The sequence below is a fragment of the Barbus barbus genome, assembly GCF_936440315.1.
Source record: "Barbus barbus genome assembly, chromosome: 48".
Classification (NCBI taxonomy): Eukaryota; Metazoa; Chordata; class Actinopteri; order Cypriniformes; family Cyprinidae; genus Barbus; species Barbus barbus.
Window position 1 is genome coordinate 8,250,486 of NC_136726.1, and position 27,315 is coordinate 8,277,800.

At 35.5% G+C, this 27,315-nt stretch overlaps 2 protein-coding genes across 2 annotated transcripts in view; one reads left to right on the top strand and one right to left on the bottom strand.

Annotated features, from left to right (window-relative positions):
* Positions 1 to 18,286, bottom strand: part of atp8b4 (ATPase phospholipid transporting 8B4) — a 46,462-nt gene extending 28,176 nt beyond the window's left edge. Inside the window, exons 1-7 of the mRNA XM_079411655.1 lie at positions 18,137 to 18,286; positions 16,265 to 16,332; positions 3,808 to 3,866; positions 2,481 to 2,594; positions 993 to 1,091; positions 824 to 885; positions 611 to 683 (exon numbers count right to left, since the gene is read on the bottom strand). Of these exons, the coding sequence (XP_079267781.1) occupies positions 611 to 683; positions 824 to 885; positions 993 to 1,091; positions 2,481 to 2,594; positions 3,808 to 3,866; positions 16,265 to 16,332; positions 18,137 to 18,156 (495 nt within the window). The 5' untranslated portion in view covers positions 18,157 to 18,286. The remainder of the gene's footprint in view (positions 1 to 610; positions 684 to 823; positions 886 to 992; positions 1,092 to 2,480; positions 2,595 to 3,807; positions 3,867 to 16,264; positions 16,333 to 18,136) is intronic.
* A 627-nt stretch (positions 18,287 to 18,913) lies between these two features.
* sqor (sulfide quinone oxidoreductase) lies at positions 18,914 to 27,116 on the top strand. Its single transcript, XM_079412649.1, has 11 exons — positions 18,914 to 19,182; positions 19,765 to 19,807; positions 20,571 to 20,797; positions 21,082 to 21,252; positions 21,625 to 21,678; positions 22,114 to 22,308; positions 23,457 to 23,666; positions 23,755 to 23,938; positions 24,452 to 24,519; positions 25,461 to 25,639; positions 26,773 to 27,116. The coding sequence occupies exons 3-11, from the start codon at positions 20,582 to 20,584 to the stop codon at positions 26,828 to 26,830; spliced, it is 1,335 nt and encodes a 444-aa protein (XP_079268775.1). The 5' UTR covers positions 18,914 to 19,182; positions 19,765 to 19,807; positions 20,571 to 20,581; the 3' UTR covers positions 26,831 to 27,116.
* Positions 27,117 to 27,315: the final 199 nt, after the last annotated feature.

Here is a 27,315-nt window from a genome sequence, read left to right on the forward strand (position 1 = left end):
ACTTAAGGTCGCAAGAAAATGTTTTGTTGTATTTATTTAGAAATACTTTTGATAATAGTTGGGTAAATGTATACCGGGATTGAAGCGATGGGGCTTGGTAAACATTTTATTGCCAATATAATGGCTGAATAAAAACAAAAGAATAATAAGGATTATGTCTCACACCTGGCGGAGGTGCGAAAGGTTCTGTTTCCATAAACTAGTTTGTCATGCATTTCTTTATTTCAACACATTTACAGGTAAATCCTAGTATTTTAAATTTGCCCTTAATCGTGATTAATCACAGTCCATGACTGTGATTAACGCAATTACATTTTTTCATTGATTGACAGCACTAATATATACACACACACACACACACACACATAAATAAATAAAAATAAAATATAATATAAGTGATTTTCACCTATTGAAATGAATCCGTATCAGAGTAGTTTTTGACAATTAGATTGTAAATTAGGGTTAAATCTGCTCATAACCTTTGGACTGATATTTATGATATTGTTTGATTCTTTGGATTGTGGTTGGCATATCTACTGTTTTTATTATATTAGCTATATTAAAGTTGGCCTGTTTGGTTATAGTGTATTAGGAAAAGATTAACACTTACAGCAACAAACTGATTGTTCTCAAGTTTGATGATATCACCCACTCGTACATTCATCCATTTCTCATTCTGCAATCTGAAACATATTGTGTTTGTTCCGTCACAAATCATTTTTTATTTCCCAAACATCTCTTAAAGCATTTACAGTTCAATAATTGTATCTCAACAGCGAGAGATACAGCAGAAAATGCTGATACGTGGCATAAATGCACTTACTTTCCTTTGATGAGTACCTGAGACTGCCGGGTGTTGACTTGTTGATCACTTTTATGGCGGAACTGAAATCCAAAACAGATCAATCACAGCAAACATCAGCTTAGTTTATTTCAAGCAGTAGACTCAGTATTCAGAGTCGCAAAGATCAACAGGACAAGAGTATTCTCACATAGTCATCAGTAGCATCTTTGACAGCTGTGATAGCCAACACCAACACCAAAGGCACAATGGTGGTGAACCAAGAAAGAGAGGAGATTTCTGGAATTAGCTGGAACACAAAACAGAGTGTTAGTGTTGTACAACATTAAAGCGACAGGTCATAATTTGGTCATCATTTATTCTTGCTTCTGTGGAATACAAAAGATATTTTGGACTATTTTTGTCCTTACAATCAAAGTCATTTTTGGCCCAAAAAAGTCATTTTTCACAATATCTTCTCTCGTGTTCCACAGAAGAAAGGTTTGGATTGACATTTTCAGTTTCAGACGTCACAGATCGTGATTTTTTTGTCACTTTTAATTAGGAACCATGAAATTCATGATTAGGGATGCATCGATACCATTTTTTCAGAACCGATTCGATCCGATCCTGAAAATTCTGAGTATCTGCCGATACCGATCCAATCCGATACCAGCGCAGTTTTTTTAGAATTTCTGTAGAATTTCTATACTTCTGTGTGTGTTACTCTTTTATGTGTTAAACACAATCTACTACATATAGATAACGTCATTTTAATGAAAAATAACAAATGAAAAAATATAAAATCATAATCTATGACAAAAATACTATAACTAAACTTGGTTTATAATACAGCAAAAGATACTCTAGAAAAATCATGGGTGCACAATAATTGTATAAAACCTAGTGAAACATTTTTATTTACAATTAGAAGTGAATAAGTGTAGGACTAAATCTGGTGAAATTATAGATTTAGAAATTATACACATTGCTCTTTGAATTGTTGTAAAATACATTCATGAAAAAACAAGCAAATACATTTATATATAAAAATATAGGCTACTATAAAATTAAAAGACATTTCTTTTAAATCTATAGCACAGTAATGAAGGCAGCAACATACAGTATGATAGATAGGACAGAACAAGAAAGACTGTTAATAATCTTTCATTGCAACAATCTCAAACGTTCAAAGTACAAAGGGAAGAGATATTGATGCGTAGTGTATTAAATCTGTGCGTAAGTTTATTAAGCCTTTTCTTTTAACAGTTTTAAACCTCAGTAACTGTGCGCTCTTGAAGAGAGTTTGACTGTAGTAACCGAACGCGACACGCAGTTTGATTGCTGAATGGAGGATGACAGACTTAAATATTCATCTGTACCTCAGATTAAACTATGGAACAGCTTCAGAACACTTGAAATATAGTGCACGAAAACTTTATGGTGCTTTATAATGTTTTTGTGCCTTTCGTGGGGCTCAACAATAACACAGAATAGTATACGCAAAATATCGGATTTGGATTGGTCTCGTCTGACCGATACCCGATCCGCAGAAAATGGCCGTATCGGAGTCAATACCGATACTGAGTATCGGATCGATGCATCCCTATTCAGGATCAAACTTATAAATGATCCTCCAGATTTATCTTCAGTACACTGATCTTGTAATTTCACAAGTGACCTTAAAAGGCTGGCAAACCTGCAGTATCAGTAGTACTAGGAAGTAGGCGTTCGCAAAACGTTGAAACTGTTCGAACAAGTTAATGGGCAGGAAGGTGAAAACGTTGTATTTTGCTGTCTTGATGCGATTGTCCTGGGGAAGAATTACACAGATAAAAAATAATAATAATTCTGACTTTGACAAATTAATACAAAGTAGTTTTTTTTTTAGAACAACAGAAGTTGACCAAAGTGCTTTATACACTACTGGTAAGATTTTTTTTATGCTTTTAAAAAGAAATCTCTTATGATCACCAAGGGTGTATTTATATGATCAAAAAAAAAAGAAAACAGGTATAATGTGAAATATTACAATTTAAAATATCTGTTTTCTATTTGAATATATGTTAAAATGTAATTTATTCCTGTGATGCAAAGCTAAATTTTCAGCATCATCACTCCAATCTCCAGTGTCACACGATCCTTCAGAAATCATACTAATATACTGATTTGCTGTTCAAGAAACATTTATTATTATTATTATTATCAAAATTGAAAACACTTATGCTGCCCAATATTTTTGTGGAAACTATGATGCATTTAAGACATTGATACATTTTTAGTAACACTTACACTTTACTTAAAGCCTTTATGTACAAAAAGTAGTTATAAAAGTAGTTGTAATGCATTAATTATGCCTTGAAATGCATTACATGCATATCATGAATAATTGTAACCACAGTTAATACATTATAATGCTTATCAATTGATACTATGCATTTTAAATTTGGTTATAATCATTTACGACAAGATATAACGTATTACAATGCACATTATGAATAATTATAATCCATTATACACCATTTATAATGCATTATACATAAAGGCTTTAAGTAAAGTGTTACCACATTTTTCTTTGATGAATAGAAAGTTCAAAAGAACAGCATTTATTTGAAATAAAAATGTTCTGTAACATTATAAATGTCTTTAATGCTCCTTTTGAACAATTTTGTTAATTCTTTTTAATAAACAAAATCTTGCTGACCCCAAACTTGACATTTCAAATGAACACATATTATAAAGTCAAATGGGAAAACATGAACAGAATGAATCCATCTGCATATTAATGCAAATCCATTCAGATATGAACCGATCCACATACAATGGTATGATCCACACATAAATACATTCTGGTCATATTTCACAAATGAGTTAGTTTTTAAAATGAAATTTAAAAACACGCTGTCACATTATGAAACCATTAAGATTTGTTCTAATAGTAAAACATCGGCAGGACATTACTTGTTTTTCAAAAAAGCAGTCATATCCATAACACATTTTACAATAAAAGGCATTAACAGACTTACAGCATAACTGAACCTCTCATTGTAGTCGCGATCGTTGGCTCGAACATGTCGTTCCTCCTCTATAGTGGAAGAGAAGTTTAGTTTAGTAAACTATTAGTAAGATCAGAGGCACCATCAAGTACATTTCCATTAAAGTTGTGAACTTTCATAAAAACATGCACCCAAAACCAAACTCCTTATGTGCATCTCAATTCCAGTATCTGTTTGTCCACTAAACCGATACTCCTCATAATCTCCTTTTACTCGATTTCTAAGAAACCATAAATGGGCTCGATATTTTCCAAAGCCACTAACAGCGACGTCCCGAGAGCGATATCTATGAGATCATCAGTGAATATCACTCAGCAAACGAGGGAAGTAAAAATAGAAAGAGTGTAAGTGAGAAGCTATCACTGATTCTTTGAAATCAAACGTCTCCTGGAAGACATTTCCATAGATGTAATCCAGCTTCCAGTATACATCCCTCGTTTATCATCTCGCCCTTCCAATCCCACAAATCCTTGCAGCTCTACCTTGTCCGGATGAGTTTGAGCGTGGGTTCCAATCTACTCTCCATGATACTAAAATCCATAGCCATCGTAGCGCCATTGCCTGTTTGCAATGTCATTCTTCGTCACAAACAAACGTTCAGGCATTAGATTCAACTCTAACTTCACAGAGTCATTAACAAGACAGTCAACGCATGAAATGCACAGTCTGAGGTGTCTGCTTTCTGTTGGGCAGCTATAGGTTTATGGTATGTAGCAGACGTTGCCTGCACTTGTCTGTGATTGTCCCACCCGTGGAATTTCATCGCCTGCAGGGCTTATGCTTATCAAGCTACTTCTAATCATTTACCAGCTCTTCACTCAGAAGTTAGTGAAGCGTCTTGCATTATAAAAACACAGGTCTTCCTTTTGGAAAAGCCTCTGAAGTTGCTTTTGGGTAATTAAAAAGGTTTTACACATAAAGGTATAAACAGCACAGAGATAACGACCCTGAAATATCAGTCTTTAAGAAAAATCTGTATCTGGATTCAACATGAATTCAACATTATGAACTATATAAATATAATATTTGATTATTTTATTTACATTATAGTTTAGTATATTTATATTAAAGGGGTCATATGATGCGATTTCTTGTTTTCCTTTTCTTTAGTGTGTTATGTAGCTGTTTGTGCAGGAATACGATCTGCTGAGTTACAAAGCTCAAAGTCTCCCACAAAATTATTTATCTAAAGAGTAGATTGTTAGGGAAATCTGACAAGCAACTTCGTTTCTTTATTTATGTTCGCCGTATTCTCCAATGGATTGATTGACACTCTGTCTGCTCGCAGTTAATAGCCAACCAGTGCAATAATATAAGTGCCGTAGCGTAATTTGCCAAATGTTCCGCCCCCTCATTGGAGAAATATCACATTCAAAAAGAAGGCGTGTGACGCTGTAATCCAAGCGATGATAGAAGTAGACGTAGAGCAGTGGAATGACTTTCTTTTAGCCTCATTTTTACAATGTATTAATTATCACGGGCTGTAATAAAAAACAAGTAGTCGTATCCTAATACTGAGTAAATACATTTGGTTCGAATAGCCTGGTATGGCAAGATGTCTTAAAATGTAGGCTATTTCTTTTTTTAACATTTAAACTTAGACCACATTATTAGATAACCTTTTGAGTTCATGAATACACATAAATGACAGCTTAATGAGTTTTATCTTTGTTATAATATTTTTAATAATATGATATAATATTTTATTTTTTAAGACAATATATATTAGAATTTAATATAATATTTTATATTTTTTCTATAATATTTATGTGGCTTTTGCATGTCATTTATTTTTTATGTCACAAAGTTTGCTCACCCCTGGTTTGCATTGTCTAAATCTGTTTAAAGAGATATTTGTGTTGCACATCACAGAAGACAATGTTAGCATCCCATAATTTTAACTGTTGGAGAAAACTTGTTCATTTTAAGCTTTTTTGCGCTATTTTCATCTTCCGGGTTTAAAATCTACATAATGTGGACGTCACAATTTGTGACGTGGCAAAAGATTATTGCTGCGTTCGAGACACCTCAGATTTGGGATATTTCCTACTTCAACTCGGAAATAATTTATGGAACGGCGCTCTTTTAATGTTAACAAATACTTGTAATGTTTTAATGCTACTAAATCATTAGTAACATAAATTTCTTTAATGTTACCAAATACGTATGTTACTAAATCCAGATGTTACTTCCGGGTTTGTGGTGGGAAATATCCCACATCCGAGGTGTCTTGAATGCAGCATATAGTAATCAATGACATGTCAGTGTCTATTCAATTATTCATGAGACTGCGTGTTCTTATCCTTTGAGAAGACGCTTCGCTTAATTATTCACAACAGCATGTGTTGATTTGTTATGACAGACTGTGAGATCGTGTACATTAACTGAGGGAAACGTTCATGGATCGAAGGAGAGTATTTGTTTTTGCTTTGTAATAAGAGTTCGGTACAAACACAATTCATTCCCTTAGTGAGCGTAACAACTCGTCAAAAGGCTTATATAAATGCTGCAGAATAAGCCTAAAAAAGTTATCAGAGGTGCAAAAGCACGTTCATATGTTTTCGATGCAGAGTGCAAATGGCTGGGCATTTATTTGTTTTTAACTCGATGAGAGTGAAATAAAATTGTCTGAACCTGAAGCTGTGTGTTTTCTGTATCCCCTCTTCCCCCTCCACTCCGCTGCGCACCACACCCACTTTTTTAGCGATTTTTAAAACTGTGGTGAGAATTAACCAGTGCTGAAACAGGGGGTTTCATGACCCTTTAAAACCCTGATTTTGGCATTTTCAATTGCACCAGAATTTGCAACAGGGGGAATGTAGGGTTGTTATCGTTAAAATTATTTCTACAGTAAATTTAAGAAAAATATTTGTCGCTTATTTTTTTCCTTACAATAACTCGAACACCTGCAGCATGGCATATTGCATCCTCATCCTCATATTTTTGTGATTCAATAGCTGAACTCTCTGAACTCAGATGGTGGACCTAATGTTCTACTGTTCAACATGGGCAGTGTTCTTTGTGTTACTGTAACATCATGGTGATGTGAAACATTAATCATTACAACATTTGGGAATCTGGGCTTGGATCCAGTTTATATTTTTGCTGAGGGTCACATTATTTCACGGCCCGAACAAGCTAGCTGGAGTTGTGTTGCACCGCAGTCACATCACACTCCAGACTTTCCTCAAGTATTGCTAAATGTCACGCTCACAGCCAGAAGAGCTGAAGAGGAACTGGAGCTACACAAGACTTATCAAATGAGTGAGACTCTAGATGAAATCCCACACTGGTTGTGCTTCTGACAGCAATAATGATCAAACTAACAATTGCCTGGTGGACAATCCTATTACACTGAAGGAGGGACCCGAGCCACATCTACAGAACTAAATATATAAGAATCTTAGGGTAGACTATTAAGCAACCACCTAAAACATCCTAGAAACTGCATAGCAACATGCCACACTATAGCAGGGGAATGTGGAAAAATCTTGTTTAGTTCTGTTTTACTCAGAATCCGATTACAGGTTTTAACAGGAAAACCACAGACTCTTTACCACAACTTCAAGAAAATGCGGAAGTACCGATTCAGTAGGCTTTTTAATATTAAAACACCCAGGATACGCACAAATGGGCATTTTAAATGATAAACTGACACAAAGACATTTGAATATGTGAATATGGTCCTCCTTCCGCACATTTGTAAACACTGACTCGGTACTTCCGCCTAAGTCAACCGTGACCTTTTCCACGTAATTGCGTATTACGTGACGTCACGAACGCGCATCACAGAACAGAGCAAGGCGAGCATTTGTGCTTATAAAACTTGTGAACTTATTAAAACTTTTTTATTTATTTTTGAAATGACCGATCGTTTCGCTAGATAACACCCTTATTCATCGTCTGGTATCGTTTAAACCCTTTGAAGCTGCACTGAAACTGTCATTTTGACCTTGAACCGTTTGGGTCCCAATGAAGTCCATTTTATGGAGAAATGTTTTCATCAAAAACCTTAATTTCTTTTCGACTGAAGAAAGAAAGACATGGACATCTTGGATGACATGGGGGTGAGTAAATTATCAGCAAAAGTTTTTTTAAAAGTGAACTAATCCTTTAATAATTGAACAGTTTCCACACCCAGAGATGCACCAGATGAGTTTACACTCCGTTCCCACATTTGCCCCCAGCACACAAATGGTGCATAAGGTATAAAGTCACATACCACTTCCCTAAACTCCAAAAACTATGTACTTCCATGGTTCAGATAAAAAACAAAACCATGCTCTTACTAGGGTTGGGTATCATTTGAATTTGATCGATTCCAATTCTTCTTATCTATTCCAATTCTTATTGATTCCTAATTCCGATTACAATATAATTTAAAAGAAATCCATAAGAAAAATTAAGTCAAACATTTAGATGTCAAACATATTTATTCTGTTTTTTGCCTATGGTTTTACCGAACAATACCACAGAAAAAAACAACTAGACTAATATAAATTTCAAACATTAAATTGTTAAAGACAAGTAAACGGTAAGTAATAAAATAGGAACAAACAAACAGTTAGCAATAGCATAAAAAATCAAACTGAACAAATGTCAGGTGCAGAAATTGAAATCAAAAGTTTAAAAACACTGTATAGTTTTTTTTTTCATAAAAAATTGATCAAGTCCCCCTGTAGTGAAAATCACAGCATCAGCGTCTGCACTTCACACGTGTATGCTCACGGGTGCGAATTAAGAATCACAAACTTGGCTGCATTCGAGTGTTCAAGGCATATTGAGGACAAAACATCGTCAAGTGAGTAACTTTAATGACTGTTACAGTATCCACTGTAATTGTCCGCTACTAAAAACATTTTTTCTGCTTTATCCGTCATTATCTGTGGATCAGGAGGCCCTGGCTGGTGTGACTGAGTGGAGGCAGGGCTGATTTGCATATTCATAGGCAAGGGTGTAGAGTTACATTCAAGCTATTTTAAGGTGTGAGAAAATTATTTTCACAAGAAAAAACATTTAAATATGTAATTTTGACGATCAAAGATGAGTTTTAAGGGATAACATTTCTGACTACAGGGGGACTTTAAGACAAAAAAACGTTTGCGTTTATGATGATATACTGACGTATTTTGTGCATACTGGTCGATAAATGTGAAAGAGAAGTCAGTTCCGGCCCGGAACAATCTTTTCTGCAGTGGAAATGCACGGAACGGTTGGAGAACGGACACAGGTCGGGAACCCGCTGTCAAAGCTGCTGTTCTCTGTGCTCGCGCTTCAGATGTGTGCACTGCACGTAAACATTGCGCAAGTTCTTTCCCTTCCTGCGCTTAAATAGTTTAAAATCAAATTAAAATGCAAACGCAGGAATCGTTAAGCAGAATCGAAACGCACATGTCTTATCGAATACCCGGTTCTTGGAAATTTGGTTCTTGATACCCAACCCTAGTTCTTACCCAGTTCTTTGCTGAATAAGGTTTTTGAATTAAGCTATTTGGCTATTTGGAGAATTTCTTGACGTCACATTATACGCAGTGTTGGGGAAGCTACTCTGAAACTGTAGTTTGACAAGCTACAAGCTACTCGTAAGTTAAAGTAGTTAAACTACAGTCAAGCTACCCTTTTGGAAAAGTAGTTAGCTACACTACAAGTTACTATCAAAAAGTAGCTAGCTACATTGAAACTACTTTTGATTTTTTTGAACAACGTATATTATAAATAACTGAATAAGTGTCTGAGGAATGTTTTAAGTAAAATATTTAGTGTTTAAAACAATGCAATACAATTATGATTTCAAAGAGTATTGTTTTATTACACACAACACTCAAATATCTCAGACTGTTACAAAAAGTGTAACCTTTCCTTGTCGTTTCTTTGATAGACATGAACTTGGACAAATAAGGCCATGGGTAATTAACGTTAGTTGTTTCTACATCCTCCAAATCTGCCGCCACGTCTTGCTCCATCATGGATAATATGGGTGTGTCAACCCACTTCTGTACGTCAGTGAACCGTTAGCCGCAAGATGCGTGATTAAACAACAGGTGGCGGTAATGGCAAAAAATGAGTTTGTAATCTAACAAGAAGAATATCCTTGCATCGCGCTGATTCGCGCAGGCTCGACAAAACTCAATGTAGCTTTTGCTCGCGCTACACCGCTACTTGCTGCAAAAAGTAGTTAGCTACTGGAAAAGCTACACTGTTTAAAAAGCAACTGAGCTACTGCCAAGCTACTGAAAAATGTAGTTAAGTTAGTAGCGTCGCTACTTGTAGTTAACTACTCCCCAACACTGATTATACGTTCTACAAATCAGAATATTGTGTTCTGGGTTTATAAAGCAGAAATACATTGTTTCAAAAGTATAAAATGCTGTTTCCTCCTCATTGATGCAGTTAACCATGTCAATCTCATAATTTGGCTTGTTAGACCAACCCGTGGATGATGTTAGTAATGCCAGAAAATGCTCACTTTGGAAATCTGTTATATTGGAAACAGGAAGTTTAATACTCAAAGTTTTGACTTAAGCCCAGAGTATTCTTCATTTTTTACAAACACTTAAGGTCATTGCACACTCCGAAAGTTTTGCATGCGTTTTTTCGTATTCCCCATCCTTTCCTATCAAAATGCATGCTATGGATGCAAAAACGCAGAAAATCGAACCTGATCCGAATTTTTTTCGGACGAAAGTTGCGGAGGCAGTGTGCAAACGTGATTGACACAATGTGAGGTCGTAATTATTTTTTAACATGTGAAAAGCCAAAAATATTAATACTACTCTAAATACTAATCCAAGAGTATTCTTCAATTTTTAGGAACACTTAAGCACAAAATGATTCTTTGTTTTTTCATGCAAATACTTAAGCCCAGAGAATTCTTCGGTTTCTATAAACACTTAAGGCTAAAGTATTGTTTTTTTTTTACACAAACACTTAAGTCCAGGGTATTTTTTTTAGTTTTTATGAACATTTAAGACCAAAGTATTCTATGTTTTTCATGCGAACACTTAAGGTCAAAATATGCTTTGGTTTTTATGAACACTTAAGCCAAGAGTATTCTTCGTTTTTTTTACGCAAACACTTGAGCCCAAAGTATTCTTTGTTTTGTTTTTTTTAAATGTGAACGCTTAATTCCAGAGTATTCTTTGGTTTTTACAAACACTTAAGCGCAACGTTTTCTTAGTTTTGTATGCCCAGTGTTTTCTTCATTTTTTTGCCCAAACTCTTAAGCACAAAGTATTCTTTGTTTTTTTACATGAACACTTAAACCCAAAATTATTCTTTGTTTTTTTACGTAAAAACACTTGAGGTCATAGTATTCTTCAGTTTTTAAGAACACTCAAGCCCAAAGTATTGCTTGGTTTTTACATGGACATTTAAATCCAGAGTATTTTTTGTTTATTAAACACTTAAGCCTAAAATTATCCATAGTTTTGTATGCAAATACTTAAGCCCAGAGCAGTCTTCGTTTTTTACGAACACTTAAGCCCAAAGATTTATTAGATTTTTACACTGACACTTAAGTACAGAATACTCTTTGTTTTTTTACGTGAACACTAAAGGGCAAAGTATCCTTTGGTTTTTATGAGCACTTAAGCTCAAATATGCTTCAGTTTTTTTGAACACTTAAGCCAAGAAGGGCATTCTTCGTTTTTTATGCAAATACTTAAGCCCAAACTATTTTTCCACTTTTTACAAACACTTAATGCCAACGTGTTCTTTTCTAGAGTTGCATACAGCACACATTACGTAAATGTAATCTATTTCTCTCCAGAATTATCACTGATAAAATGTCTTTGTTGTTTTCGTTAAAACTAGAGTTGCGAGTATCAATTAACCTGTTACCCTGCGCCCCTATTTTTGAGCATTTTGTAAAAAACGATATAACCAAATAAAAATGTCTGTAGCTCTTGAACCCTAAGGTCTATATTTAAAAATCTGGTGTTGTTTGAAACTAGACACTTGATCCTTTGTTACTCTAGAGTCATAATAACTCAAAATTAGTATAGCAATAGAGTAAAACAAGGTAAAATATACATGAAATTGACTCGCGATATGTTTTAATGAAGCTCACTAAGGGAAAAATGGATGAGACTTGCATGCCAAAGGCCTGAAAACACCATAAAGATAAAGCTGAACATCTGACCATGTTTTGACTCAAATTTGAGGATGATACTCCCAAAAATGTAGTTTCTGTAAGCTTTTATTTAAAAAAAATCTAGGCGTCCTTTCAAAAAAGCCATTTGGAGACCCCAAATAGACACTTTGTAAACAAATGTCCAAATGAGTCAAAACTACATAATACATATATGTATATCAATTCAGAACTGCTCTGCCCACCAAAACACACAATAAAAAACTATTTCTGAACAGCATTTGTAGTGCTGACTCATTTAGTCATTTGGTTAGTCTACAAATGGCATTTTTGAAAAAAAAAACGCCTAAATATTTCCTGAAATAAAATATGAAATAATAAATTTTTTATAGGTAAAGACTTACAGAAAGTACATCTTTATGGTATTTCATTTCAAGAAAAGCTTTGGAAAAGTCATTTGGATATTTTATTTCAAGAAAAGTCTAGGAATCCTTTCAAAAATGCTATTTAGAGACTCCATAAGACACTGCATACTACATATGTATATCAATTCAGAACTGCTCTACCAATGAAACCACAAAAAAACACAAAACTATTTCAGAATTTGAACATAACTAAACAGTCTTTATTCTGAACAATTCCAATAATGAAAACAGTGAACCAAAACAGATTTGATCATTTTTGAACTAGTGAAAACACAAAACATGCAAAATACATTGTTTTTACAACATTTGTATTTTTTATTTATTTTATATGGTGAATATTATGAATATTACTATTTTACTAATATAGTAATAGATTACTATTACTAATATTACTAAATAATAATAAAAAAAACTATTTACAGTATTTACAGTGGAGGAAGACGCTCTAGCAGCCACTAAAATGGTTTTTTTCTGACCATCTGGATTCACCAGACCTCTGAAAAGACAGGAAAGAGTGAGAGAAAAAGAGTGAGAAAGTGTGTAAGCAAAACAAATCAAACTTGCAACACTGTTTACATTTTGTACACACACACACACACACACACGCGCGCACACACACACAATACTCGGGACATACCCACAAACAAACACACCCACACGAACAAAACTCATGTAATCCCCTCATATTATCCCTCTCCGTTGTCATTTTTAGAATCTAAAACAGCTAACATGAAACAAAAGCTGCAAATAACTACATGATAAACACACAAACATTCAAGAGGAGGGTGGAGACACTTACGTGCTAATGCTATCCACGCTTCCCAGCGATCTCCGTGCGTTTTCGGTTACTAAATTAGCCATTTTGTCTCCCCACGTCCTCCAAAACACCACCAAACGCCACAGAAACTCTTCTCAAGTCGAAGATCCATGATGGAGAGATTCAGATGTGAGCTTTGGACAACATCTGTTCGCTGATAGCCAGTCTGTGTAGCGCTGCGACGCCATTATGTGTACGCTTCATGCGTAACCCGAGAGCGCACGAAAACACACGGACAATACGCCGAGCTATTCTCTAAACAATCTTACGTAAACTATTCAAACTGTCAATCACTGTAAACGTCCTTGTGGTTGGCTAACACTTCCATCCATCAAAACTGTGCTGGCGAGGCATTGGCTGGCTTCAAACACCCCTATTGTGATGTGTCCGGATTGACACCTCGCTGACCCATTCACGGACGCGCTTACTGTCCCGGGTTATAACAGCTCCTGCGATTGAAGGAGAGAGACGAGGGAGGGCTATTCTTACTCGGAAGAGACGATTCTGCTGGAAATAGATGGCGTTTCAAAGCTGGAATCCGAATTATAATCGATATTTATTGGAAAATGGACGCTATCGATAACTATAACTCGAATCGCTTATGTAAACAAAGGAGGATCTATCGTGTTTTCCCCTATTTTTTCGTTGTTTTGGATTAAAAAGTGGATGCATTTTGAAGAGTGGACCCTTCTCTTGAAATGTATGCTGGTGTGTCTTGGAATAGTCTGAGCTGACCAGCGCTATTGGCGATCAAACGTGAGTACTGCGGTTCGCTTTGTTCATTTTAAATGGCCGGTCTTTCAGCATTTCTGTTAACCCTTTCCTCTCTGGTGTATTGATTTCAAAAACAAGCTCAGATCGTTAATCTTGAGTGTTTTAGCTTTCAAATGATATATAGTTAATGATAATTGATTGAATATTGTTCTAAAACAAAGGTAATAAAAAGCCCGACCACGCCCGACCACGCCCTTCCGGCCCGCCCACGGGCCGATGCGGGTTAACAGGTTAACCCCCTCACACAAGTGCTCGTTAACTATTCGATCTATTATTGTTGCATCTCCAGTAGTTTGTTGTCCACCTCATTCGCTTTTTTCAGCTGTAAAAAAACAGCCAGTGTTACCACCTTGTGGACAAATTAATTAGCGCAAACAAATTCAAGGTGCACAAGTGGACTGAGCATTTAGGAGAAGAAATACCTGTCTGTTCACGAACACTACAAGTGTACTACTATGCTGATAACAAAATTTATGCCGCACACACGGTACGCTTACTCTAGCATACACATAAAAAGCGAAGTATCATTTGGCTATAAATTGCTAATATTCTTTAGGTTACGTCACAACCACCTTGATTTGCTACTAGCTAATGCTAGTCAGATGCAGACAATACTAGAGGGAGGTACATTTTTCATTCTAGCATTTTTGTGGAGGAAAATTTAGATCCTGTAAATTAAATGCGCACATATGTTAAATGTTTATTTTTTTGAATTAGCGCAAAAGGTACATTTGCATGACATGGACTAAAGTCACAACACTTTTGGTTCTAATCAATTTGTAACAGTTAAAGTTGGCTTCCCTCTTTTGAATTTGCTCAAGGGCTCCTTTACAAACATTTCAGCAATTATGGAAATTACAGTTCAAGTGTGTTACAGTACAAAGAGCGTCCACAAAATGTTTAAATGACCTCGGTGACTAATACACGGAGGCGTGTGTATTCTTCCTGTTTGTGTACTTGACTACTTAAAACACTCACAAAAAAAAGTCAACATTCAGGCAACAATCTTACAACACAACCAACTTCTCAGTTTCAACATTAGCATATTACAACAGCTAGGCTCAACACAAAGCTCAACACACAAGAAAAATACCTGCAGGTCTCACGCTCATGTCCCCTCAGTTATGAGCACTAGCATGCAAGTGATCTCCATCCAGTCGGCCAGATCATGTTTTTAAAAAGATAAAATACTGAACTGCCTCTGCCGCCCAAGGGCAAGAAAAGAGCTATGGTTTATACAAGGTCAAAGAGGCAAAATTTTACGTCACTGGAGGATCCGTTACCTTTTCCTACCAATGATCACAGACACAAATACGTAGTGCATTTCACGTAAGCATCCCTATAGCAGCAAAGCGTCTGCGTTATCTCTGTGGACCAGCAGATGAGAGTATAAAGGAACAATGAGTGATGTCACAGGAAGAGGATACAAACCGTACCTTCTTTTTAAAGCACTAATTAACTATTTCTGAGGATGGAAACCAGTTTGATTTGTTTATGTGCAAGTGAAACCAAGAGCAGCAGCAACAAGGAGGGTGTCATCAAGGTTTCTAGGCAACAAGACCTGAGAAGAGCAGAAGACCTCAGCTCAAACACATGGCATCGTCGAATCCTGGAGCTAACAATAAACATATTAAATGCAGAACTTCAGTACAGACTAACAGAGCAGGTCTTTTGTTCAGCAGAATCTGATCTGGTGAACTGAAAACGCTGTAATTATCTGGTTGTTTGTGGTGTCTATGCTTGATCATGTGACTGGGTGTCAATTTAGGTTACTGTTAAAGAGAAGTAACTGCCCAAGACAAAGCATCGTATTTCACCCCAAATGAAAATATATATATACAGTATATTGCAAATTTAGAATGATAAAAATATATAATTGCATTTTAATTTTTTGTTTATTATTTGTATTTTTCAAAAGTTCAATAACTGTTAAATATAATTTAAAAATTATATAATTTATAATATGTGTAAAAAATATATAATTGTATTTTTTTGTATCTTATTTTTTTGCATTGCAATTTTTTTTGTAATTCCCATTATTCTCAATAGTGATTTCATTAGATTCTTATTACTGTGATAATAATGTAATTGGTTTTTTTTTTATAAAATAAAAATAAATAAAAAATGATTTAATCAGCATAAAAAATGCTTTTTGAGTGTTTTTAATTAACATGAGATTTTTTTTATATATATCACGGCAATTTTGTCAATTTCTCAACAATTACTTAAAAAAGTTCAATAAATGTTAAATATATTCACTGTTAGCGTTTATGTGGTTTTAGACATTTGTTTATTTCCTTTTTGTTCAGCAACTGTACTAACCAATGCGAACGTCCTTCTTCCAAATTGCCATAACATCAGGCCATCTTCGACGGGTCCTACGGGTTTCTCTGAAAAACATGCCAGGAAAACAATCGTGAGTCAAACACCACGTTTCCACTGAACACCATGTAACCCTCCTCATAGAAACGACTAGATTTCATTTAGCTGATCTGAAGATTATATTGATAGTGATTTTATACAAAGAGGCAGATAAGCAGTGACATCCCATTTCCCGACAAAACAATTTCCTATAATGCCATAATATAATTGGATTGGATTCAATTTATTGTCATTGCACATGTAACAAGGCAACGAAATGCAATTCATAAAGGCTTGCAGTTTACTTGTATTGGGAAGCATATCAGCTAATCAGCTAGAGTCACACAGCACAGTGTAATTGTCTTTTAAAGATGCACACCGTGTCTCTTCCCCCACACCGTCCTAATGAGAACCCAGCGGAGCTGCAGCCAGGAAACCCGTCAGGTCTCTGGGAACACACTCGCTCCACGGGGAACACTGCAGTAAACACAGGTGATCCCGCTGCAGTGTCCTGCCATATGCTGGCTTCACATGACAAAACCATTCGTGGCGAATACAGAAAGGGCTTCTATAGGTGGGACATTATACTGAACGTAGCTGTGAAAGGGTTGTAAGCTTCTCTGTTTTAGTGTGTGGGAAGGTTTGCTGAAAATAAACGTGACTTGGAAGACCCCAGCAGTGCATGCTTTGGATGTCTTCTCTTTTTCATACAACTGATACTGTACTCATTAATAAAGGCTGCTGAACTATAATAAAGAGCACTAATCCTAAATGTGCACTGTGCAGTGTTTGGCTACTCCAGGACCACTGCTTTAATGGAAATCAACATTGAAAGTCAGTAAGCAGTAGAGGCATCTGACATACTGACATGACTGCAGAGCTCTACAGACCAAAATAAATGTGACTATAGACTCTCATATTTTACAGTCATATCCTCTGTCTATCAATAAACCTGCAAGGGAATGAAAGTATAGAATAGAATTTGAGAAAATACAATGGAATTAAATTGAGATTTGCCAAATATGGATCCATACATAACACATGCCAAAGAAACTAAAATTATATATTTTTAAAATTATAATTAATAATAATTTATTTATTATATATTATTTTAATGTAATAATTATTTTTTAAATTAAGCATATACAACAATTATATTTTAAATAATAATAATAATTATTATTATTGTAGTTGTTGTTATCACATAGTTGTGCACAACCAACAAATTAAACTAGATCCTTTATTATTTAAATAAAATATGTTAATCTATAAGATATATTTTAAAACACAAAACATTTACCCACATTTACTGTTATATAGACATAAATATGTTTAAAACAATAAAAACAACAACAATTATTATTATATAGTTACATATTACACTAGATATATTCTAAATACTATTAAATTACATATTAGATGTTAAATTAAATATAATTTATTTTAATTATATATTTATTTGCAATATTTAGTCATGTAATTATAGTGATTATATTATAACATTTTTAATTATAATAAACCTTGAGAATACATTGTCTATTACCATTATTCAATGTCTAAACAGACAAATTAGTCAGAGTCAAGGTAAAAGATCTCATCTGTAACCTTAGTTGTACCTTACAGCCTAATAATGGATAAGTGGCACATACAGTGGATGTAAAATAAGATCGATGATTACAATAAATGGACATCTTATATAAAAGATTTGCTACAGAATGCAATAATAAGGCAAAACTATCCCACTGAATGACAGTCATATATAACGCTCATATCAGTGCAGCTCATTCACTAGCAATACATCTCGATCAACTATAAACAACAGACAGCGCTCACCGAAAACATGCTCCATCCATTCATCTATGGCTCTGCTACAGAGACAGGGTGGAGTAACGCGTCCATGAGAGATTAAAGACACAAAACACCAGACAGGTGCCTAAAAATCAGCCTCCTGAGTCCCGTTACTCGCGCTCGAGCTCTGTCAACGGCGCGCGCGCGCACGCACACACACACGCGCACAAACGGCCGGTTTGCGGAAGGTTGCAACACAAAACAATTGAGCAACTATTGGCTATATTTGGTTATATATATATATATATATATATATATATATATATATATATATATATATATATATATATATATAATATTATTCAATTATTAATAAGCCTATAAATATATTAAATATTTTTGTAAATATTATATTATTCGATAATTAAGAGGCCTATAAATATATAAAATATTGTAATATCAACGTTAATACACAAGTGTATGTTTACTGTTGTTATAAGTAAAAATTCCGGGCAATAAAAAAATAATAAATTCACTATGCAAAAAAAATTAATAAAAAATACATGGTTAATTTTTTGTCTGCATATAACATTTAGGTACTGTATGCAACATTAATGGCATCGTTAAATGCTAGAATATGCGTATTTAAATAAAGTAGAATTGGTTTTGTGTAAGATTTATTACAATTATAACAACGAATAACTTAATCTATCTGAGACTGAATTAATCAGTATGTTTAATTGAAATGCTGTTAGTTTATTTGTGTTCAGCGGGCTGTAATGAGTGTTATTTGTCTGATAATAACGAGGGCGACACCTTCTGGCGGCATTAACTTCATATGTTTGCTTGTGCTGTGCGTGCGTTCAAAGTTCGTACGTATGTACTATCCTAAAAACATGCATGGAGGACTATAAAATCATAATTAGCCTAAATAAAGATTTATGACAGGCCCAAATTGCATGAGCGCGAGGCGTTGCTGCCTGTCGAGCAATAAAATGCCAAAGCGAGCAGAAGCAGGAAGACAACCCGCAAGCTCTACGGTTTCTGTAACACTGGCACTGGAGAGAGTTAGCGACATCGCTTTGACTCCGGTAAGACCTGATTTCACTCCAATTCAGTATTTCATATGTGTCAGAAACAAGGATTTGCTGTTATATCGTGAATAAGGAAATTATTTATATAGTGTAGCTCTATTTGCAATTTGACTACGCATGTAGCCTACTGTACACAGCATCGCAGAAGTCAAACATTATGTAGTCAGCTGCATTTCCATGCTTTTTTGTTATTCTTGGGGATATAAATCAAGAAGGGGTGTGTATTATCATTTATAATGCAATGTCCTTCTTTACAACTAGCTAGCTAGACAGCATTTAAGGCCATTTGACCTCAAAAACTAAAGTTTTGATAGGCTGCTCACTAAATTATTGGACACAGTGATGTTCAGATTACACAGAAAGGCTGTTCACCAGGTTTTGAGACAAACAAATGCTGTCTAGGTAGACTGTGAGACACAATGATGCCCAAAATGTTGTCTAAGTAGGCAGCTCGATTTTGAGCCATATCCACACAAAATTGCCAGGTATCATGACTCATCTTTAACTGTCAGACCTGTTGTGACTTGGAATGATAGGAAGTATGTTTTTGACAATGTAACTCCGTGTTTCATCAAACAGACGTGAGGACTCTCTCTTAACACAGAGGACAGTTCTGAAAAAGGTGAGTAAGCCGTAAGATTTCTTTCTTCATTCTTTACATTTTTTAACATTAAAGTACATTTGCAATTTGACTATATTTCAAGTAGACTAGATTTGCCTTGAGATGATTTTGGGAACAACACAAAAAGGGCTTCTGAGAACCTGTCATCACAACTTTTCTAAAGTTTCAAGGCTTTTATAATTTTATAGGTATAGAGGTACATATTTATGTATATATTTGTTGCCACAAATTGATACGTTGTGGGAAGTTTGTTCGCCTCTGCTTGTTTTTTTTTTTAAATTCCATATGAAAAATGTTCTAAAAGAAAAATCAGCAACCTTGGTTAACCAACTTGTCTAACTGTGGTTAACCAGTTTAGTCAAAGTCTGGTCTGGTCTGCCAGTCATAACTATTGGAACTTTTTATCTCACAATTCAGTCTCTTTTTCTTCCAATTGAGTTTATATCTCACAATGTGGACTTTATTAACAATTCTGAATTTATCTCAGAATTGCGAGATATAAACTCAGTATTGCGAGATATAAACTCGGTATTGCTAAAAGTTCTGAATTTATTCTCTGCATTGCCAGAAAAAAAAAATCTGAATTCGCAATTACCTTTTTTTTTTTATGCCATGGCAAAAAGTGTACAAAGTATTCATATTAAAATATATTTTTTAACATGAATGTATTGATATCCATTCTTTTTTATGTACTGTGGTTGTTGCAAAGATAATTTTTGTCTATAACCTGTTTACATATTTCCCTTCACTGGTTTCCTTACAGAAGCGCACACCATGACAGGCCAGCTACACCCACAGCTGCTGCTGTCCAGGCAGTACTGCAGAGTCTTCTCTGTCATTAACTCGCAAATTCACACCAGCTCTGGGCTGGCCGCTAAGGACCATTACAAAGTTCTCGTGCTCGGTGGTGGGAGCGGTGGCATAACGATGGCCGCACGCATGAAAAGAAAGGTCGGCGCGCAAAACGTGGCCATCGTGGAGCCTAGTAAGGTATGCTGCAGCAGAGCATTTAAAGCTGAACTGCCCCTTTAAGAGACCCCTATTGTGCCAGGCTGTTCTTGAGGCGTCACATAGTACTGGGATTCAGGTTTAACAAGTTCCTGTTTAGTGTTCACTGAATGGACATGTACAATAACTGTTCAAATGTTTTGGGGTCTGTAAGGTTTTCAGAAACTTAAAAAAATCTTACTGACCCCAAACTTTTGAATTATTTAAAAACCTTTGCACTGTTTCCTCAATTTTCAACATTACATCTAATGCAATTTTGACTCCAGGTGCATTACTATCAGCCGATATGGACGTTAGTTGGTGCGGGGGCCAAAAGTGTTGCATCTTCTGGACGATCAACAGAAAGTGTGATTCCATCAGGGGTGACGTGGGTCAAGTCCAAAGTGGCCGAATTTGATCCTAAGAACAACACCGTCCACACAGACTCTGGGAAAAAGGTATTAAGGTTTACAGTTAGCAATTAATGTGTCTCAGAGTGTCATGTGATGTGAAAGAGCAGTGCTTTTCTGCATAGCATTAGTTTAGAATGGTGTCTTTCGAAAAGGGAAGTCTTTTGAAATTGCTGGGAAATTTTGTGGCGTAATGGGATATTGCACATTATATAGAACCATGAAGGTGTGTCACAATTAAATAGTCATAGCTGATACGAAGTGTGATATAAAGTAACATGAACATGTTGCAAAACTCGAAGGAATATCATATTAACATTGATAAATTTCCACGTGATCTGGAACGCTCACTTTAATCAAACTTATCCCAGCTTTAGTAGTTTTTATTATGTAACTCTTAACTTTTTTCATTTTTCTCAGATTTCCTATGATTATCTGATTGTAGCTCTTGGCCTTGAGCTGCATTATGAAAAGGTATGTTATGAATGTCATTAATAGACTAAAATTGCTAGTTTTCCACACATGCACAATGTTTTGATTGAGAGAAGCATTCTTGGCTCCTGTAGTTTTTGGGTGTGGTGTTATTGCCACATCAGTCCAGAGGAAGTTTCCAATCTTAATGTAATGTTAATTACATTTGTCTATCAGACTTGATAACAAAGTTCAAGTTAAACAACATTTAAAACTTTGTTCTATGTTTGGATTTTATGGTCATACCTGACATGATACTGTATATGCAAAGAAATATGAAACGTTATCTGTTTTCACAGAATGAAACGTGGAACAAGATAACTCTGAATTAATAAAACCAAAGATAAAAATAATCCTGACTTAATTTCTCGTGTGATTTTTGGTGAGATTTTCTTCTCAAAATTGTCAATCTAATTGATTTCCTTCTGCTGATTACAGATCAAGGGCCTGCCTGAAGGGTTTGAACATCCCAAAATCGGTTCAAACTACTCCGTGAAAACAGTGGAAAAGACATGGAATGCCTTGAAGAACTTTAAGGAAGGCAATGCTTTGTTCACCTACCCAAACACTCCCATCAAATGTGGAGGAGCTCCTCAGAAAATCATGTATCTCTCTGATGCCTTCCTGAGAAAGGTATAATTCATAATCATTGAAATCCCCAAGAACTGGTTACAATCATGATTTTATGTAAAAAATATACTGTAATATGTACATAAATAATCACCTCACGAAAATATCATGCTGTTACTATATGTTTGGACATGTATGATAGTAATACCATGATTCTTGGACAAATATCATGATAAAACCATGTTTTTGGCTATATTTCATGGTGACACCAAGTATTTTGGACATGTATCATGACAATACTGTGTACTGTGGACAGGAACAAGGGGTAATACCATGTTTTTTGGCAATATATCATGGTGACACCAAGTATTTTGGATATGTGCTATGGACCATGGTAATACCATATTTTATGAACAAAAACAGAGATAATACCATGTTTTTTGGGGCATATATCATTGTAAAACAATATATTTTGGACATGTACCGTGGTAAAACTATATTTTGTGGACAGAAATCAAGGTAATACCATGTTTTTGACCATATATCATGGTAACACCATGTATTTTGTACATATATGTACCATGGTAAAACTATATTTTGTGGACCGAAATCAAGGTAATACCATGTTTTTGACTAGAAACACAGGTAATAATGTTTTTGGGCATATGTCATGGTACTTTGAACATTAAAAAGAGTCATACCATTTTTTTGGCCATATATCATTGTAAAACAATATATTTTGGACATGTACCAAGGTAATACCATATTTTGTGGATGGAAATAAAGGTAACACCATTTTTTTGGCCATATATCATTGTAAAACAATATATTTTGGACATGTACCAAGGTAATACCATATTTTGTAGATGGAAATAAAGGTAACACCATGTTTTGGCCATATATCATGGTAATGCCATGTATTTTGGACATATATAATAGCAATACTATGTTGTGTTGACATGAACAAGGGTAATTGCATGTTAATTGGGCATATATCATGGTAAAACCATGTTTTTCTTCGTGTACCATGGTAATGCCATGATATTACTCAAAGTAGCTTGGAGTGCCCTGTAAATACCATGGTAAATTAATATGGTAATCATTCAGTACCAAAATATTAACATGGTACTGCCACAGTACACTTACAACTAAATAATACTCAAAGAAATCACAATATTTTTTAAACATTTTTTTTTTTCTTCTTTTTTTAGACAGGAAAAAGGTCCAAAGCCAACATTATTTATAACACCTCCTTACCAGTGCTGTTTGGGGTCAAGAAATACGCTGATGCCTTGTGGGACATTGTGAAGAAGCGGGACCTTAACATAAACCTCAGGCACAACCTCATCGAGGTCAGAGCCGACAAACAGGAAGCCGTTTTTGAGAATCTGGACAAACCTGGGGAGACAGAGGTTTTCAAGGTAGCCGTTGTTAAATTACACAAAAAACATCTTGAGTTCTGTTAAGCAGTAGTTTGAGTGTCTCACGTACCCTTCATGTTGGTCATAGTATGAGATGATCCACGTTACCCCTCCGATGGGACCACCTGCAGTGCTGAAAGGCTCCTCGCTGGAAGATGCAGCCGGCTGGCTGGATGTAAATAAGAACACTCTTGAGCATAAGACTTACGCCAATGTATTTGGGATTGGAGACTGCACCAATCTACCCACGTCCAAAACGGCAGCAGCAGTAGGTAAAACACTCTTATACCCTGATGAAGGCGAGGTAGCCGCAATGTGTCGGTGCACAAATGTGTTGTTTTTAAATTCTAAAGCCATGTGAAAAGCTTTTTAATTTTTTCACACTACTCGAGTGCCTTGGATTTATGAGTTTTTTGATGATACGAATGAATCCCGCATCCAAAGAACACAGATTTATGGACTTTTTACACCCCAGCAGCACTTTTTTGCATAACTTTGAATAACTGAAAAAAAAAACGTATTTCTTTACACCCCATATTCTTGTGGGGGTTTTTTTTGTTTGTTTTTTGGGAGAGGGAGAATGAGTCCCTACTCATTAAACCTTTTCTACCTAATTATTACTACTTATCAGACAGGTCTAGAACTTGCTTCAGTCATTTCCCACCATTAATCAGTGGTTACCTCCCCATTCACTGAGCTGATTTTCATGGTGAGAGAGCTGTTAGTGCTTGTTTTATTGAAATGAGATGGCCAGGAGAATCATCTGTGATTATAATCTTCTGCAGCTGCGCAGTCTGCAGTACTCGACCGAACTGTAAGCAGAATTCTGAAGAAACAGACGCCGGATAAGACAGTAAGTATGTTTAAAGATAAACATTAGTGAGTGTGGTTTTCCACTGTTTGCTCCTCCAACCTTATTTCCTGTGTTGCCAGAGTGTGCACCACCAGGGGGCGTAGTGTTAACAAAACAATTTCTGTGTTTGGAATTAAATAAGCCAGTGATATTTTAATAATTAGTCAAGATGGAGACTGCAAAAACAAATTTGGCTGAAATTCTGGTTAATTTCTCACACTGTAAAGGGAAAATTAGGTCCAGTGCATTGTGGGATAGTTATTCCACACAGGGTACTCAGCGTGTTGCATACTGAACAATTTGGCATATGTGGATGTCCTACACATGCTGAAAATATTAAAAGTATGCACATTATGCATGCCTAATACAGAAATATTGCAAGTAGCATGGTGGCATGCTGTTCCAAAATATCTGTTTTGCTTAAAGTCCGCGTGAACCAGAAGTTTCTGCCGACTTTATTTCAGTGTAGTGATGTATTTCCAGCTGAAACTGAATATTGAACAGAGGGCTTGGTTTTATTTTTGCACTCCTCTCTGTCTTTCATTCATAGCAACCTAAAGGTTGGAGGGGTGTGTTTAAGGATATTCTGCCCAAGTCAAACTAACGTCATCAGAGAAGGAATGCCATTCCAGAGCGGAAGCAAATGTTCAGATTTTGATTAAAGATTACCAAGGCAAACTATATTTTTCAGAGGATTAACTTGCACAGATTAATTGTGTACATCAAGACTAGCAATGTGCGCTAGTAAAGTAAATAAAATCAATTTTGATTTCATGTGGACTTTAAATAACTACACAAAAAGCATTCATATGTATTTAAATAATACATACATTAATTTCATTGCGGATATACTAAAATACTTCAAATTTCATCTTGCAAAATATTACATATTGAATAATAATTATTAATATTAAATAGTAATGGTTTTGTGTATGTTGCAGTATGATGGCTACACCTCCTGCCCACTGGTTACCAGCTACAACACAGTGATCTTGGCAGAGTTTGATTATGACGGGCAGCCGCTGGAGACCTTCCCTGTGGACCAGAGCAAAGAGAGCAGGGTCATGTACCACATGAAAGCTGATTTCATGCCTCTTTTGTATTGGCATGGACTTCTCAAGTGAGTGCCGATCACGTACTGACAGGGCCGGATTATCAATAGATGGGATTGGGCGAGTGCCCTGGGGCACCAGCCAATAGGGGGGCACCAAGTGATTAAGATAATGACTAGACCTTTAAAATATTTTTCATGTTTTGTGTATATATATATATATTATTTTGCTGGAAGAGATGCAGATGCATAGAAAATGAACAGTTAATGATACAATGTATAGAGAGAGAATATAAAATATATGCACGCATTTAAAGAACTGCGATTGGGTCAGGTCACAGCGTAATTGCGCCCTCCCCCCAGTCAGAGTTGAGCCCGCCAAGTTATAATATTCAATTCACAATGGATAGGCAGCATCAGTTTAGCGGTTGTGCGAAACGTAAATAAAAAAAAAAGAGAAAATATCACGGCACATAGCCAGGGCTCTTCAGTGCGACTAAAAAAGTACAGCGTGCGACTATCAATACATACCCGATCAGCATATTTGTGTTTGCGCTGAGGGGAGCTTCAAAGATTTCTACTTGCTTGTTTGTGCAGCGTTGAGTAATGTATCGCCGACACATGTTGATTCCTTGAATGCAATGTTAATCGGAATCCACTCCACTCACTGCTCAAAATACTTTTGTTCATTGTTCATTTACCCATTCATAAAGACATGCAGTCACTTGCTTCGTTCCTGAATGAATCAGACGTTCAAACAAATCAATTAAATGAATGATTCAATGATAAAAATCAGTGACTTGCCGCCACCTGCTGGCAGTTTTATTTTTATGTTTAAAGTGTCATTTCAGTTATTTAAATAAGTTCAGTCAAACAAAAGTTCTATATTCAAAATTTTATGACATACTTTTAATAAAACTAGAAAAAAAAATTGCATTACAAAAAATACCAAATAAAATGCCCCTGTAAAATACTTTAAGGAGTCAGATGTTACCTTGTAATGGGAAGGCTAATTTTTGTTATTGAACAGAAGGTGCTCCTGAATTTTTGAGGGGGGGGGGGGGGGGCTTCAAATGTGCTAACCCTAGGGCACTACACTGTTTTAATCTGGGCCTGCGTACTGATCATAACTTACCCTTCTGAATACAAGCCTGAAATTAATTTTTTTCTCTTCCTATTTTGTTTTTCTTCCTCAAATTAAGGGGACTTTGGGGAGGCCCAGGACCATACCGGACCATCATGCATCTGGGAATGAAATAGAACAAACTTTTATTTGGGAACAAAGCAAAAATGTATTCTTTCTTATTAACAAGTTTCTCTTAGATGGTGCTTGATTTACTCAAGTGAATATCCAGTGATGCCTGCTTTTAAATATAGTTTGCTAGTTTTGTATAATTTCCCATTACAGTGCTAAATAATAACTTTGGCTATGGCATAATCCATGTCCTTGTCATTAAAAACACATTCTATTTCTGAGTAACTGTTTCATATGAATCAGATTGCAAGATATGTTATAAATATGAAAATAAAAAACTGGTTCTTTATGAAGTCTGTATTTTGACACTTTAGATAGATAGACAGACAGACTGATAGACAAATGATAGATAGATAGATAGACTGATAGACAAATGATTGATAGATAGATAGATAGACAGACAGACAGACAGATAGATAGACAGATAGACAGACAGAAAGGTAGATAGATAGATAGACGGATAGACAGACAGACAGACAGACAGACAGAC

What these genes read in the sequence shown, in the direction of transcription:
- sqor (XM_079412649.1), top strand. Translation starts at nt 20,582, where the DNA reads ATGACAGGCCAGCTACACCCACAGCTGCTGCTGTCCAGGCAGTACTGC. An exon ending in CTGATGCCTTCCTGAGAAAG is followed by an intron (nt 22,309 to 23,456) that starts GTATAATTCATA and finishes TTCTTTTTTTAG; the next exon opens with ACAGGAAAAAGGTCCAAAGC. An exon ending in TATTGGCATGGACTTCTCAA is followed by an intron (nt 25,640 to 26,772) that starts GTGAGTGCCGAT and finishes CCTCAAATTAAG; the next exon opens with GGGACTTTGGGGAGGCCCAG.